The sequence below is a fragment of the Tyto alba genome, unplaced genomic scaffold, assembly GCF_018691265.1.
Source record: "Tyto alba isolate M040663 unplaced genomic scaffold, T.alba_DEE_v4.0 Super-Scaffold_6, whole genome shotgun sequence".
In the NCBI taxonomy this organism is placed as follows: domain Eukaryota; kingdom Metazoa; phylum Chordata; class Aves; order Strigiformes; family Tytonidae; genus Tyto; species Tyto alba.
The window spans coordinates 42,542,886-42,560,538 of record NW_024881327.1 but is presented as its reverse complement, the minus strand read 5'-3'; the positions used below and the strand labels follow the sequence as shown (position 1 = coordinate 42,560,538).

At 37.0% G+C, this 17,653-nt stretch overlaps 1 protein-coding gene across 1 annotated transcript in view; it reads right to left on the bottom strand.

The window, feature by feature from the left end:
- Positions 1–17,653, bottom strand: part of WFS1 (wolframin ER transmembrane glycoprotein) — a 35,114-nt gene that overhangs the window by 15,634 nt on the left and 1,827 nt on the right. Inside the window, exon 2 of the mRNA XM_042808206.1 lies at positions 17,076–17,273. Within this exon, the coding sequence (XP_042664140.1) occupies positions 17,076–17,268 (193 nt within the window). The 5' untranslated portion in view covers positions 17,269–17,273. The remainder of the gene's footprint in view (positions 1–17,075; positions 17,274–17,653) is intronic.

Below are 17,653 nucleotides of genomic sequence, written 5' to 3'. Positions count from 1 at the left end.
TGCATGCTAGTTGATGAATGAAAAATAAGTTTAATGGAAAAGCTGACAAAGGCCAGAACTGATACTTTTTATGAGATGACTTCTCACAACTTAGTTTGGAAGAATTTTAAATAGAAAAATCAGTACAACTTGTATGCTTTAAGTAGGGTAAGTATAAGAAAGGTCAACAGACCACTGATTCAGAGTAACAGCTTTACCAGCCAACCTAAAATTGCAGTTATAAAGGAAGGTCCAAACTCAACTAAGTGCCAACGCTTGACCCACAGGTACCACATTAGCCCACAACGTCACCAAACACGGTGATGCTTAGTAGCTACATACTGAGGGCACAGACAGCATAGAAAACTGTGGTTAGGAAGCAGAGTTTCCAAATGTAGAAAAACAACTGAGAGAAGCTTTCTGGCATCCACTCAAAACTTACAGATTTCAGTCTCTACCTAATTTGGGCAGCAATAACGCGAGAAGCTGGTAAGCAGCCCCACTGGCTGAGGGATTCAGTATCAGCTCTTTTTCAAAAGGTGGGAGGAAGGAAGAAATTAAGCCCATTCCAAATAATCTCCCAAAGAGGGATACTTACATTCTTTAGCATCCCTGGTACTGGGACTGTTTCCAAACAAGAACAGGCTACAAGCCAATGCTTTCATTTAAATGGATGTATCTTAACAAGAGCAAACCATAAAGTAAGTTTTCTCCTTCATCGTGCCACAGTTTTGTCTGCCAAGCTCCACTTGGAAAAATACTAATGCTAGATTATAACATGATGTCTGGCTAAACACGGCACATAATGAAAAATAATTTTCCTTTAGTATTTGGTCTTTTCAGAAAGCTGTAAAAATATTATTGTAAAATAGGCAAACAGCATCCCAGCAAAATTAACCACTTAATCTCCTTGCTCTGATATATAACCAACAAGTCAGAAGCCTGTTTTTCAGATGGCACCACTCACACCAACAGACATCACTCAGGGGCTTTCTGCTTACAATAAACAAGAAGTTACAGGAAAGAGCATATTGCTTGAAAGAAACATACTATTCATCCATTTACTCCACCCAAATGAAAAATGTTGGGCAAGGCAGTACTGTTCTGTTTTTTCCTGTGTCTTTGCCTTCATTAACCTACTTTGCATCAAAATTTCTGCAGCAACTGTCTTGGCTATGGATTATTTTTTTCTGTCCAGGGTTTTCTACATGGTGAGACCACCACAAATATTTCGGTGATACTCTAGATTATCCAATATAGGAGGCACCATTCAGAAGTTAGTGTTTGACAATTAAGTGTAATTTACATACACACAGAGACACAAGCAAGCTCTATGAGCAGTTAGACAAACTGATATAAAGCCTAATAGGAAGAGAGGTTCTCTGGCAGCTTATACAGGCGAAGTCACTTCCCTTCTCTCCTGCTCCATTTTCCACACATTGAAGCATAGCATAGCTCTGACCCCTTCCATCTCTTGTTCAGATGAATGTCTATTAGATAGGAACACTTATTACAATAGAAAGCTGCAGGATATAGTTACTTTCTTCTAATCACAGTTCAGATTAACATGTAAATAATGTTCTTTGCAAAAATGGTAAAAAAAAAGAAAAGAAAAATTAAAAATGTGCAGCCTCACAGTCCAACTATCACCTCCACTTAGAAGATAAAACATTCTGGCACTGCAGGGCAAACTTATTGAAATGTTTGTTCTAAAAGAGCCAGGGGAATTAAATGCTTTCTGCTGTTATTTTCAACCTCCTGCCCAATCCCTCCCTTCCCGTTATCGCTTCTACATACTTTCACATGTGAACTATAAATATAAATTTAAAAGTTAGTTAATTAAAATTATGTTTGTGTGCTGGTTCTGTAGTTGTAGGGCAAGGGCAGAAGAGCAGGTTGTGGAAATCAAACTTAGAATAGCTTTAATATAATAGTTTTCCCATATAGAGCAATGTATTTAATTTGCTTCAAGGATAAGCAAGAGTGTAAGTAAAAGGATAAAGCATGAACAAATCAAGTTTTGTGGCTGCCATATCAATTTACTTTCTCTTAAAGTATTACGGTCAGTCTCTGAAGGTAAAAGGTCCAAAACACAGTCAAAAGTATGTTTTGGAACAAAGATGGACAACACACACTTTCTTTCAATTCAGCTCAGTACTAGAACAAATACTATACAAGAGTAAATGCACACACCATAAAAATACTATAAAAAGTGGTGATCTATAACTTATCACCCCTGCTCTTAAGTGTGTTTTTAGTCAGAAAATGTCTTGATGTGTATTCCTCCCACATAAGAGTACTGCAATGGAAATGCTGTCAGTAGAAGCTTTTATTTTCCAGCTTTGCTAAAAACTCATGTCTATTTAATGTCAAATTTTACTCTGTCTTGAATATAAAAATTTCCAGAAGAGAGGAACATTCATCTTGCAATACTTTATGCATCTTTTATGACACTTAAAATAGACTTCACTACCTTTTGTGTGTCAGGTGCGTTTTATAAGTCAATGAAGTCTATCACAAGGTTCACAAGCACTGCAGTCATTCAAATGAAAGCAGGCAAGTTTTACATGTCACGTAGCATATATATAAGAAACAAATTAAGACAGGACAGGGATATGAAAGGGTCGTTAGTACTTAATACTTGGCTGTTGCTCCTGTCCTGTCACCAAGACCCTGTGTAAACCTTAGTTGATCATTAGGCTGCTCTGTGGTTCAGTTGCTAATTTACAAAACAAGTTAATGCTGCCTTCACAAAGCCAGGTCACTCAACACAAATTATTCAACGGATACTGGAAGAACGACATCATAAATAAAATCTAAATGGTTTATTTTTATTATTCTGTGTGATTAGCTCTTAAGCTTAAGACAGGAAATGATATTGTATCCTTGAATTTTCTCTGTTCCATTTAAAACAGATTTAAACAAAGATTTGTGATTTGCAAAGGATGAAGCAGATATATTTCTGAGTCTGCTGCATTTATGTCCTCATTCTACAGAAAGCATTTAAACCGCCAACTGGCTATAGAAATAACCACTTTTGAAATTCAGGCTCTTCATTTAACAGGTTAAAGCTGCTACTTAAAAATCTACTTTATCAAAGCACTTACTAAAAAAGACTCAGTACAGTGAAATTGATAAAGGCTTGTATGCATTTCACAGTCAGAGCATTTATATGAGGAAACTAAAGCTGCATATTATTAGCTGATAGACTTCAAAGATGCTATCAAAACATTACTAGTCATTTCTGTTTACTAATAAAAAGTATGTTTTACAACTCCAGAAAAATACTCAGAATACAGATGTCTAAACAAAGCTGTTTATATAGGTAGGTTGTAGACAGGCTGATGAAAACTAAAGACTACTGTTTACTTCCTGAAACTTTATAAATTACTTTGCACAAGATTCCAATTTTAAGTTCAACTTTGCTGATATAGGCTTAAGTAGAAATTTAGGATTCACTTCAGCATAGGCAGGCACTTTTACTGTTTCTGTTAGGTTTTGACCAGAAATAGGAAATGTTGCAAAAGGAAACGTTTACGTTCTTAAAAGAATAATATGCAATACTATGTCAGGATACAATTATTGTCCCTTACACCTGAAATTTATCAATTAAATTGACAAAAAGGCAGTTAATCCATAGCAGGATTTAGTCCAAGTGAGATTGCAAAATATCAGTACTTAACATTTTTAAGTCACAAAAGGAAAATGCCATCATTGATTAACTAACAAGTATAAGCCTCATCTTTGGACTACATCAAGGATTAAAATCCAACAAAGTCTTCAACATTCATACAAGGTTTTGAAGAATGGACTTAGACAATTCACACAAGAAATCTTTTCAATGCAAAAGATTTTATAGACAACCAGAGTACGCTGGGGTTGTCAAAAAAAATTTCCTTCCCAGTATTCTAGCACAAATCAATACTGGATGCAAAAGATCCCCAACCTTTCTAATACCCTTTACATACACAACTGAAACACACAGCATGTGCATCACTGTAGTTAGGCTGACTTGTAACGTGTCTGATGACATATTTAGCAAAATACTTTCCACACACTTTAGATAAACATGGTTTCAAAAAAGGTAGCATTTTAAATGGCACTGTGTATGACACTTCCATTCAAGAATTCTAAAATATTTAAAGGCACATAAATAATAATCCTTTCATGTAAGGAAAAATTTTTAGTTGTATATATACATACAGAGCAGATCATACACACACACCCATGACATAAAACAACCTCAATTTTCTAAGTACTCTTCTAACCACTAGGAATCACTACCTTCCTTAAAAACAAAAACAGAACCCCCCCACACACACACACACACAAAAAAACCCAAACCAAACAAAAAAAAACACAACAAAAAACTCAACCCCCCCAAAAATCTACTAAAGTTATTTCATGCAGAAATAGTCATAGAGTGTATGTTGAATAATAAAAGTGTTGATTTACTTTCCTACCAACACAAACACATTAAAGATCTCAGCAGAGTGGATTGCCCACGAACAAGGGAGTTCTAACACCTTGCCTGCTATTATCACCCCCTGGCCTGATGCACACAGCTGTTTCTTCTTAGGGCACAGCTGCAGCACCTGAATTCCAGATAAAACAAGAGGAGAAAGCCCATGAACAAGGAATACCAAAGTGAAAAGCTGGTATTTTAAAGGATCACAATTTCTTGTGCCTTTTGAGCTTAAGGTCTTATTTGTTCATGCAGTTATTGGGGGCCAGCCCCAAGACAGTTGTCATCATGCACAATAAATCATTTTTTACACCAACACAAGCCTGACACTTCCAAGTGCTTTGAACAGTGGTAACCTAGTGAGAAGAGGATAAAAGGAAAACTGAAAGCAGTTTCTCAGACAGGAAGCAATAATGAAGACAAAGTATTAATTAGAAATATATAAGTTTAAAAGAAATTATGGGTTTTACAAGTGAATATTAAAGCTGTGGAAACGCTACCGAACAAAAGATTAATGCATTAAGCAACACCCACACTAAATGTACAAAGGAAACCTGTATGGCATATGCACTTTATATGATCATGACTACAAGCATTCATTCGGGCTCAGAAAAAAATTGACAGGGATGTGCAGGGGGAGGAGGAAAAAACCCATGTGTTGGAGAGAACAAAGGATCTGAGATGACAAGATACGAAACAAGATTTCTGGATTGGTCTTCCCATTTTATTAGTACAGGAAGCATTCCTGAAGTGTTCCTGAAAATAGTCAGGAAGTTAAGTGAATGCACAATACATCTAATCTGTTTGGTCCTAGCCAGTGGCAACGCTCTTCCAAGCTCACAAAATACACACCTAGAAAGGTATATAAACATTTTTACCATGTAATGAGAAGATTGGACAGTTGCCACAGGTGAAAATTGCTATCAAGGGGGCCAGCAAAGTGAGCCAAGCAACAATAAATAGTCAGTCTCACAACCAATCTTGCCAATTTTAGGGTTTTTTTAAATACAGGATTTCAAATGCAGTTTCCTTGATCTTTTGTTTGAATAAACATAACTAAGACACTGAAAGAAATCAGAGCAGCAAAAAGGCCAGAAAGCAGCAATAATGGTCTCAACTACGTCCCAGAAAGTATCACAATTCAAAAATATCACAGTAAGATTTTTAGATACAATCAACAGATAACTTCATGAGATAACCAGTCAAAGAAACCAAAAGACAGAAAACAATTTTTGCTTCTAATTGAGCAATGCACAGAATCTAGTTTAAGAGGTTAGTGAGCCACTCTTGTAACAGCAAGTTAGATTTAGTACGCAGATAGAAGTGTGAGCAGCAAAAAATCTGCTACAGATTGAAAAAAATGAGAAAGTTATTAGAAAAAAGAATGCATTATTGTAAAGCTAAGGTTATGCTAAAACAAAGAAAAATAGAAAAAAAAAGACAAATTGAAAACATATACCACAAAAGATCAAGAGAAAAAGATCTGGAGAACAAGGTAACAGCTGCTATTGAACACCTTTAACATCTCAGTAAAATATGAATAAAATCAAGTAAGGACAGGTCTAGCACTACATTTAGAAAAAGCCCCATGGTTCTAATAGGCATGATATAAATAACAGTATAGAGTACTCATGAAAAAGATAGTAATAATCTTGAACCTGAAAAAGACTGTCACCGTTCAGGCTCTCCAATATTAATACTAAGCATTGATAGCAACTTCTACAAGCCTTACAAAGAGTTGACAAACTGTAATGCTCCAGTATTAGTTTGGGTAGGAGAAAAGAAAGACCTGGAGGGCATCCAGAGGAAGAAAAACCGCACTTCATATTTTCATTAGTTTTTTTCCTGTAAGCTTGCTACTTAATGTAAGTGGCTTTTGTACTTCTAAGAAGTCACAGGATGTCAAGCATTTCCCCGAGCTCCATGTTATTAACTGACAAGAGTAATTTACATGTTTGATGAAGATCAGCATGGAACAAGCTTTCAACCACAGGTCTTTCCAGCAGCTAAATCACTGGAGTGGGAGCAGGGAGGGAAAAACGTCTTCTTTGACATTAGATCTTCTCCCACACATGAATAAATTGTCCATATACCATGAAGTGTACTCATGTCTGAACTGATCTTTGTCACATTGCACAGCATTATACTTACTTGAAACTTCAGGAACACATCACTTATTGCTTTAGCAAGGAGGCCTGTAGTTGAACTGAAAGGGAGTACCATCTGAATTACAAAGAAAATTACCTGTTTTACTTTGAGAGGATACTAGTATGAATAAACTATGTTCATTGCTCAACTCCAGCCCTCCCACTCTGCTCCCCAAGGTAAGTTGAACAAATGTGTAGGTGGAGACAGACATGACACAAAGACAGATATAGGATTAGTTAATATATCTGGAAAGGCATCTTCCATGATTTTCATTATGATGAGCTTGAAGCTGGATTTTTATTTTTGCTTTTATGTCCAGAGATTTCCACAAAAACATGCCTCTGAAGTGTAACATGTAAAGCTTTTCCCATACTTAAGATAATAAAAATGCCTAAGCAGTACTTGCAGATAGTCTGTTCTAGTATCATTAAGTTCAGAGTTCTAAATGCAATCTATGCCACAAGTTTCATCAGGGAAACTAGAGTTTAATATAAACTGTAGCTATGTAACCCAGCACTGGATTAGCTTGGAAAAGAAACAGACAGTAACAGCTCAAAAACATGCTATAAATCTTGTCCCAAAGGAAGTTAGGGTGGTGCACAGAAAGGATGCATATCACCTCATATATTACCATAAGCACCCACAAAGAAAATTGGCTTGCTGGAAGCCAGTCATTTTTTAACATTAATTTTTCATCCTCGGTTTGCATTTAAGGGCTCCAAAATGTTTTCTGTCCCCTGGACTTCAATGCCTTCTGTAGAATAAAGCTAAAATTAACTAAAAGAGAAAAAGCACTGTTTGGCTTCTTAAAAAACAAGCATCCAGCTAACGACAACCCTCCTGCAAAAACTGTATTTGTAGACTACTTTGACGCATTGGCATCTTTTGGCTCTGGCCAAGTGAATGGCATTCTCAAACCACTTTTGTAATGAAAGCTGAGTAGGAGACAGAATCCCATCAGTCTTGTTCACTATTGGTCCAATAATTTCCTTTGCTAGGGTACAGTCAGAAAGAGAAGCTGTTACAGCTTCTTATGAAGTCAGAAGAGGTCTTACTACACAGCTCAAAACTATGATAGGACTGTATTGTAATCTGGTCTTTTGGGGGTAAAAAAAAACAAAGCCAAAACAAAAACAAACAAAAAAAGCAACCAACCAACCAACCAAAAAAAAAAAAAAAAAAAAAACAAACCAAACCAAAGCATGACTGAAACATCAGAAATAACAAACTGTCACGAACATGAAGCAGCTGATTTATATTAGAAGACTGAATGAAGTTGCTTTAAGAAGTTCACAAACATACTACATATAGAAAATCACGTTCTTGTAGATTCTCAGCAACAGCTCATTCAATATTACGAAGAAAGTTTTAGAATGTTGAAATATGAAGATTTTACATTAGGTAGGAAGCAAGCAACAAGAATGCATGCACATACAAAGTAAATAATGCAGGAGCATTTGCTCAAGCAACAAGACAAAGTAGGAAAATGAAAGGTTAAAGGCATGCCAGCCCATGGATATCAGCAAAAATAGACATAGTAGAAAACATGTTGTGCAAAATCTCCCTAGAAGGTATTTCTTTTGGAGTCACATCCTATATAACACCTCTAGTCCCTTCTGGAAGTCTATGGTGGTAATTCTGATACAGTGTTACATAGGATTTTTTGCAGGAAAGCTTTTTTCTGTAAGCACAAATCTGGTAAATTAATCAAAATCCAACAAATCCAAAATTTTCACGGAACAGTGCACAGTCTTTTATTACAGATTTTGTTTTCACTATGAAACAAGCTTTCTAGCATCTCAGACACACTTAGAAGCAAAGGCACACACATATTAATGACAAAATAAAAATCCTTTCATTTGCTAGAAGATGATATGTAAGCGTATCTCCAAAGTGAAAGGTATCCAATTTCTTTCTTTCAGGAAAAAAGAGATTTAAACTGTTCATCCACAGGTAGATTAATGTGCTTTTAGAAAATGTTGTTCTGTACATTTTGTAACAAAAATGTAGGTTCTAATAGCTTTTGTGTGTCACTAGATTGTACTATTGAGCTTTCAGTGTTCAGCAGAGCCAGTGAGTCTCTAGAGAAATCCTCCTACTCACTTTCCACAAGCTCCACAAGTTCAATGGTATTGTGTGCAGTACCTATGTAGGAGTAAAGTTTCTGGAAAGACTGACATTCCACTTAAAAGCAGGCATTAAGCATCACATCATAAACACGATTTGTACATCTAGAATATAATGACACAAATAGAGGAACTGACTAGAGAGGGAGAAATATTTTGTACAACAAACATCATTGTTTTGATAAATGGTTTTATTAACTTTAGATGCTTATTTGCTCTTCCATGAGTGTTGAATCCTTTCATTCAGAAGCCTCCTGGATTCTTATCTGAACTGCAAAGTAAGGGCTTGGTACAATTAAGAGTACACTGCATGTTTTTCCTTCTATGCACTTCAACTTCCCTGGTTAGATCTTAAGATGGTCCTACTTGCCCCAAGAACAATTAAAAATATTTATATTAGCATACATTGCCAGGCATTCAATTTCTAAAGGTGATAACAGGGACAGGAGAAAAGGGAGTAACATTTGTTTGCAGCGGTGTTGAAGTCTAAGACTCAACTCTGCTTTCTCTGGGAGCAGCAATGCATTTGTAGATATGATAATAGTCTTAGTCACACCACAACTGCAAGGTAAATCGTCAGGAGAGCAATAAAAAAAAAAAAAAAAAAAGGCACGTATGTGGAAGATTAAGAGTGATGATATTATAGGGACTATAAATTTTAAAAGTGGAGGGAAAACTATTCTTAAAAGGTATTTCTTTAAAGCATAGCTATTTTTGTACAATGATCATTTAAAGTCATTAATATAATTTTAAACACAACTAATGAGACAGCCCTGCTGCTTTACTATGCAGGCGTCTCTGATAGCATCTATTTTGGATGAGCTGTGATAAATCTAACATGTTCTAAAACTGGACAGTTAAAAATAAGCTTTTTGTCATTTCTCAGTTGATAATCATTATTAACCTTCCCCACCAAAAAAAAAAAAAAAAGGAGGGGGAAGAAATAAAAATGCAACCTGTAGAAAAACAATGCGAGAAAGAGTTGAGATCATAAACCTCATCACCAAGCCCACACATTTTTGCAGGTGAAGACCTACAGTTATCATAACAACCTGCACAATCTCATTGTAATTTCTGCAGTTTAAGCTCTTTATCGCAGAGATAGTCTAGCAGTTCATTAGCTTACTGTCAAAACAGAGTGGTCCTTAAAAAGGCCCATCACAATTGTTTTGCAAGTCCACAGTGCCTTATTACCTTGCTTAGTGAGCACTTTTAATACTTAAGTGACTTTGCAAAGGTTTGGTTTTGTTTCCCATTTTACCGTTTTCAGTCTCACCCCCTAACTTTTGCAATGTTATGGGCTGTAAGAGGCCCTCTAGCAGCACAACAGTTTAAAGTCTCTCCTTGATTACTGTAGTGTAACAGGGATTTGTTCCAGTTTTATTTGAAGATGACTGTGTAGGTATTAGGTACTTCCAAATGTTTCCTCCAAAGCCACTGCAAAGTGTCTCCAGAAGTTCACAGTTCTTGCTGCTGCTGAATTTAAATGCACTATATTAGAGAAATAGTTCACATGAGGAATGTGCTTTTAACTTTTTAACTGTTCCCATTTAATGCATTTTGGTTGCACAGTGGAACATACTACACCCTTTTGGAGGAAACTAAATTGAAAGATTGTATTCCAACCACTAGATTAAATTTTTAAATGTGTACAATAGGAACCTTGAGTCCTTCACATGAAATAATTTACAGAGCCACTCCTATTTCGTTACCTAATGTGATTATAGCTCTTCTCCTTCTACCCATTGGCTGCTCATTTCTATCCTTCTAACACCCTGGGACTATGCTAGAACAAACATTTTGATATCATCAACTAACACGAATTAAGAAATTGATCCACCTGAAAAAATTAGGGAGGAAGATTGAGCTAGGGCACTTAATCTGGTTCATTGTGTGAATGCAAAAATTGTTATCAGTAACAGCATCTTTGTTATCAGACAAAGAAAACATCTGTGTATTTCAAATGGTGAAAGAGGCAAAGATGGAGAATCTTTCCTCAAATATATGCGTATCCAATCCCACTCCCATGTACGTTAAAAACACCGGCATGTTATTGACAATAACAGCAGACCTGAAAAAGTCAATTCCCATTGTTCTGCATCAGGTATGACTATGTCCCAAAATTTTATCTGAAAATACAGTCATTAACTTTTGTTTGGATAGAATCCTTTCTCCTCCACATCAATGCTTGGCAAATGAGTTTTCCAGGAGCCTGAGTAATTACAGGTAAAGTTTGAAAGGACATTAATAAACTGACAGATAAATTATTAAGCAATTAATACTTCAAGGCAACAATCAAAGACTTTCCTGATATTTCTTCAAGCTTTGCACAAGTATTTCTCTCTGACTCAAGAGTTAGTCTGTACAAGCAAACTGATAGAAAATGAAGATGTAGAAGTGCTAAAACAGAGCTTTGAAGCAAAGGTTCTTTGTAACCTTAAGTGGAAGAGATAACACTCGGAAAATATTTGTAAATTAGAGAGGTTCCCTATTTATCAGCTATCACATAGCAATGCATTGGAGACACACTGTTGTACATTGTTGCAATGTGTTGTAAACTGTTTAGAATATTTTTTTGTACTATTTATAAATTTTAAGTCACTCAATTTATAAAATAATTCCCTTCCAAGAGATACAAAAAAACCTCATAACCTTCCTAAGTACAAGCAGAACTCTGCACATGTACAAACAAAACATAAATTGATTTCTGTCTGCACAGCTCTCAGTACAAAAAATTTCCCCATACGTTCTCAGTTCTAGAGCAAGAGATTTGTGCGTATTTCTTTAACAGCAAAAACAGGGACAAAACAAAAATCAGTTCCTTAACCAGAGATGTTTCTTCAAGCACTGAAACAGCTTTGCTCTCAAAACTTCCCAAACTCTCATTCCTACCTGATTCCTGCTCTCCAACCTTACTAGCCAGCAAGTGTACATGAATGATGTAAAAAGCAAGTAAAATCTGTTTCATCTGCATATAAAAAATGATCACCTTCATATCACCTTCCAGATTTCTCTATTATCCTAGGATGTCCTCTTTTACCTGCTGACTGGCACAGTCAATTTTTAGGAAAGACACTTTACATGCTTTAAAGTACTTAAGCATTACAAGAAATAGTAACACCTCCAGTTAACCTGCAGCACCATAAATATTCACCTGGGGTGAGTCAGTCTGGTTCAAGTTACCATTATGGCTGACTTGAAGCAGTTACTTGAATCCAGACATTCCAGGCAAGTATCTGATCACTATCGTATTGTGAGAAGTTTCTCTCAACTCTGCTTTCTTTTCATCTGAATCAAAAGTGAAACATGGGGCCACAGAAAGCTACTTTCTACCTCACCAATACTAACCACTTACCTGGATCGTGGATTCATGCATCTTTTCTAAAAACATTACATTAATAGCAGCAGTATTCCTATACTCACGTGCCAATTATGTGAACATACTGAATGTACTTTTTCCCTAGCTCTGCTCTGTGTAGACACAGAGGAAATGGTTCCACTAGCAAGAATGAGGTTTTTAAGCCTATTTGGAGAATCCAGTGCTGGGATCTCCAGAGCTCTCAGCTAAGCTATTCCTTTTCACATTGCTTTAGGGCTGTATCTGAAGGAAGGAGGATGCATAGAGTGGGTGAAATACAGATGCCAAAAAGGGGTCTGTAGCAGCTAGACAGAAACTGAGGGGCCTGTGCACCTGGAGGCATAAAAGTGTCTTAGGGAATTTGATCATATATCACAGAATGGATGGAAGGCATCTTAAAGATCATCTAGTTCCAACCTCCTGCCATGGGCAAGGACACCTTCCACTAGACCAGGGTGCTCCCAGCCCCGTCCAACCTGGCCTTGAACCCTTCCAGGGAGGGGGCAGCCACAGCTGCTCTGGGCACCCTGTGCCAGTGCCTCACCACCCTCACAGGAAAGAATTTCTTCCTTATATCAAACCTAAATCTACCCCCTTTCAGTTTAAAACCATTACCCCTCATGCTATCATGATATTCCCTGATGAAGAGTCCCTCCCCACCTTTCCTGTAGCCCCCCTTTAAGCACTGGAAGGCCGCTATAAGGTCTCCCCGGAGCCTTCTCTTCTCCAGGCTGAACAACCCAAACTCTCAGCCTGTCCTCACAGGGCAGGTGCTCCAGCCCCCAATCATATTTGTGGCCTCCTCTGGACCCACTGGAGCAGGTCCACATCTTTCAGGGCCCCAGAGCTGGACACAGGACTCCAGGTGGGATCTCATGAGAGCACAGGAGAGGAGGAGAATACCCTCCCTCGACCTGCTGCCCACACTTCTCTTGATGCAGCCCACGATACAGGCGACTTTCTAGGTTGTGAGCACACATTGCTGGCTCATAGTCAGTCTTCCATCCACCACTATCCCCAAGCCCTTCTCTGCAGGGTTGATCACAATCCACCTTTGAGTCTTAGTCTGTTTCAACAAACTTCACCAGACTTCATTAGCAAGCAGCCACTGGTCTTCCCTGCTATACACCATGTTCCTCTTGGCAGAGACTACTAAAATAATGGCAGAAGTATTTTGTTTAAGCAACTGGCAACTCTCCTGTAATTTGCTTATGTGAATACTGATGACTCAAAGGTTTTGAAATTTCAGAAGGCCTAATTAGTAGTGTATATGCTTTGCTCACCAATAAACTTCCTGTTCAGGAACATCCTTGAAAGTGTAACAATTTTTAAATTTTTTTGATTTATTTTTTAACATGAGAGTTGACGTATTGATATTCATTTCATTCCTAACGTATACATAAACACCAAAAACTTATATAGGCATAAGTTTTCTGGAAAACACAATGGCTTTAGGTAGAAATAGGAATACCCTCCTTTGCTTTTTTAAAGCAACAAACACAGTATCTACAAATCATGTCAAGCTCAACAACTGAATATTGTTTTTTTCATTAAATCCAAATTAGATTTGCACAATAATTCCTGAAGCACTGCTACCTCCCATTGTGAAATGAATTATACAAGGAATAACAAAAACACTACCTAATGATACATTAGCAGAAGACAGAGTGAAAAATTGCTCAGAAAAAACCCTATACTGTAGAAATTCGATTCAAATGAAGTACCTGTGCAGCTGAGGATGCGTGTATGCCTAAGTGCTTTACTGAGTCAGAGCCAGAGCATTCATTAATTTGCTGGATAATGCTGCAAGATACGAATAATGCTGCAGGAGTAGGAGATGGGCGTTTCCAGGAAATAAATTACTTAACATTCACACTGATGCTATAGCCTTAAACAGAGCATATATAAGTAGAGACTGGAAGAAAAAGCACAGATCAGATATACAGATATGTTGGCAAGAATTAAGAATCACTGAATGGTTGCGGTTGAAGGGGACATCTGGAGGTCACCTGCCCCAACTGAAAACACTGGCTCCAGCATGGCTCCATCTTCTCTGCACCCTCCCTTCATGTATTTATAGACATGGGTAAGATCGCCCTGAGCCTTTCCTCCTCCGGGCTGAACAGCCCCAGCTCTCTCCGCCTTTTCTCACAGGAGAGCTGCTCCAGCCTCTTCATTATCTTAGTGGCCCTTTGTTAGACTCTCTCCAGTCTGTCCATGTCTCTTTCATACTGGAGATCCCAGAACTGGACACAGCACACCAGGTGTGGCCTCACCAGTGCTGAGTAGAGGGGAAGGATCACCTCCCTCCATCTGCAGCAATGCTTTGTCTACCGCAGCCCAGGATAGCAGCAACCTCCTTTGTGGGAAAGGCACATGGACATGTGGTAGATAGGCTTGAGGTAGAACCACCTTTCAAGATTTTGAGATGGACATTGTACATCTCCCCTTCTCCAACAGAAATCACAGATGATTTATTAAAAACTACATCACTTCTATTACAAAATTAAGTTTGTAGAGCTTTTTGCAAGATATTTAAGCCACCTATAGAGAAGAGTGTTCTACATATTTAATAATATTTTTTGAGATGGCTCTCTGTACAGCAATGTTATAGTCTTTTCTGTCCTCTTTTACATCACTCAGACTTACAGTTGTCACCATGGTGACACAGTGACTATCCAAAGTAACTGAGTTCTTAACCTGCTAAGAAAGAAGTTGGAACAGCCCTTCCCAGAACATCTGGCCTAGTGCATATGTCCTTTTATACAACCAGACCACAACATCCCATGGCTAAGAGACCAGATCCTTCGCTCTTCCTATATCTATCAGCAACTGTTATTTATTGGTAAAGGCTCTAGTGATTCCAAGCAATACCTTCTCTATCAGTTCAAATATTTTAAAAATTACTGAAGCGCCAATTTTCTGTTTGAGACATCACCTTTTACATATTTGTTTCCATATGGGCACACATGACTGTGAATTTGTACTTGTCTCTATTTGTATTTCTTTCTGAAGTCCTACTAAAATCCCCATTTTTAAGCTCTGATGCCCAATGCTGCTGCAGGTGGAAGAAAAATTCTCTGCTTCCTTTCTTTTAAAAGAGTTTACAGTTCTAGAAACTGTTAGTATTATGGAAAATTACATAAATCTAAAATAACCATGGAAGAAAATACTGGATGAAGAAACATGATCTTATCGAACATATTTGCTATCTATTTCCACTAAAATCTTGGTTGTTACAGACTCCAGCATGACACAATGGCAACAGTAGCTCATTCTGCAGTATTAAATACTTGAGTATATTAAGATGGGAATGGAAAGGGCAATGACAGTGGTACCAGGCACTGAGAGGATTTTAATGGGAAGAGATTTAAAGTAATCAGGAATGAGTCACAACTGAAATGGAGAAATATATCAGTGCTCAAAAGTCCTCTTACCTGTTTTGGGTAAGAAAAAAACCCTCTTACCTGTTTCGGGGTACAAACCAAAACATCTATAATGCAAAACTACATAGGAATCATTAGTATATACACTATATTTACTGAAGAGAACTAAGACAAAATTCAATATGATTTTTGAAGTCAAATATTTATATAGAATAGGAGAATCTCCAAATTAGCTAGAGAAGAATAGCTGACAGAATCTTTGTGTAAAAGACTACTAGACTGATAGCTTATATTAATTTTCAGAATCCTGCACAAATGTGGGCATCAATAACAGAAACCTATGTTTTCCTTTTTCAAACCATATTATAACAAAGCCTAAGATAACTCCATACCATATTCCTAACATTGTTGCTATTCTTTCCCTGTTGAAGCATACCAAGAAACTGGAAAATGAAGAAAGGAAGAAAACATACCTGTTAGCACTGATCCTAAATGAAAAATTATGTAATTAATGTTAGAAATGTCAATTCTCCATTATCTCTGAATTCTTTTACAGGTGGGTGAAATGACAAAGTTGGTAATAATACGCTGAGGCATGTTGGAAGAGAACTTTTTGGATACCTGAATTTCTATCTGGAATGTGCCTTTTATTAACAATGAACCCAGAAGGTTCCAACAGTCAGTTCTGAATTAGATGCAAACAGTAGATGTGCTAACACAGCTACAGTATTGGCCTGAACTATGTGCAGAGCTCAGCTGCATCTGATACATGACACGTAGATATTCACATATTTATTAATTTTAACCTCTTGGATAGCTTTATTATCTTCAATAAAGGAACTCATATTTATGAACATAAGGGAATGCACATAAGCAGTTTCAGAATAAAAAAATCCGATTTTTAACAGTTAAAGAGCAGTAATTTTGCTAGACCTCAAACACAGGACCTTTTTGCACAAGTGTTAGATTACAAACTGAATTTAAAACTGGAACTCAGCACCTGAATACAGGAGCCAGATATTTTTCTTTCTATCTTTTGCACAAGACATTTCTCATCCCATCAGTTTTCACAATCTTTGAAACTCAATGGTTTCACAATGAGGGAAAAAAAAAAAAAGTATCATTCTGTCTTTCAAACTGTATCATGATTCTTAATCCAACTTCTTATCTGCCTACTAATCTTAACTTTCCTTCTGTTGTTTTGGTTTCATATATCAGTTTATTATTCCCTCAGTCGACATTAGAGTAGTATCTATTCATCCACGTCAGATTTCATATTAAAGCTATAGTTAGCATAAGATCTAGCCAACTAAAAAATTAAATCAAAACCTTAGTATTATGCTAAATTACATTTAATTCTTCCTGCCAATTTTTTAAACAAGCTGTTGCTCTGTACACATAAGAAAAAATGGATGGGAAAACTCAAAAATATGCACAAAGTAAGGTACAGAAGAAAAGTGTCTTCCACAACAATAGGTTAAAGGAAAATTGCAGAAATTTATTTTCCTACTTTACAGTGCCTCTCTAAACAGAATTTAGAATACGTATACACACAATAATCTCCCAGTGTTTAACATAAACCAATTTTGCCTAAAAATTGCTTTCACACTTACCATTTTTTTCAGCTTTCTCCCTTCTGTGGGAGTAGCCAGGAACTGAAGAAGAAGAAGTTGCAGTATCTCCTGAGGATGGTCCAGATTTCTGATTGTTCTCACTACGGTCCACAGCAGCAGCGTTTAGCTGGGACCTTCCAAGATGCAGCTGGGGGTGAGAAGGACTTGAGGGAGGATCAGGATCTGAATTCATTTTAGCTGCAAAAGAAGAGAATAATGATTAATTACCATTTAGTAGGGTTACAACATAAAACCAGAGAACGATTTAAAATCTGAATATATTTGTATAGTTAGTTGAACAGAAAGCTGAGAAAACGGCAAGAAGGCTGATAGCAACTACAAGATGTATTTATACATTCTTCAATAATTCCAAGCATGAGTAGCTATTGTTGAGTAAGACTGACCATTATTATAGCACTGTGCCAGCACAGCGACTGTCCTTCTTCCTAACTAAGAACTAATTTTCAAGCGTAGAGAAACGCTACAATTATGATCAATCCTATAAATACCGCCTATAAATAACTTCTTTGAATCTGATGTTCTACTTACACATGAAAGAAATAAAGACTAGCCCCTAA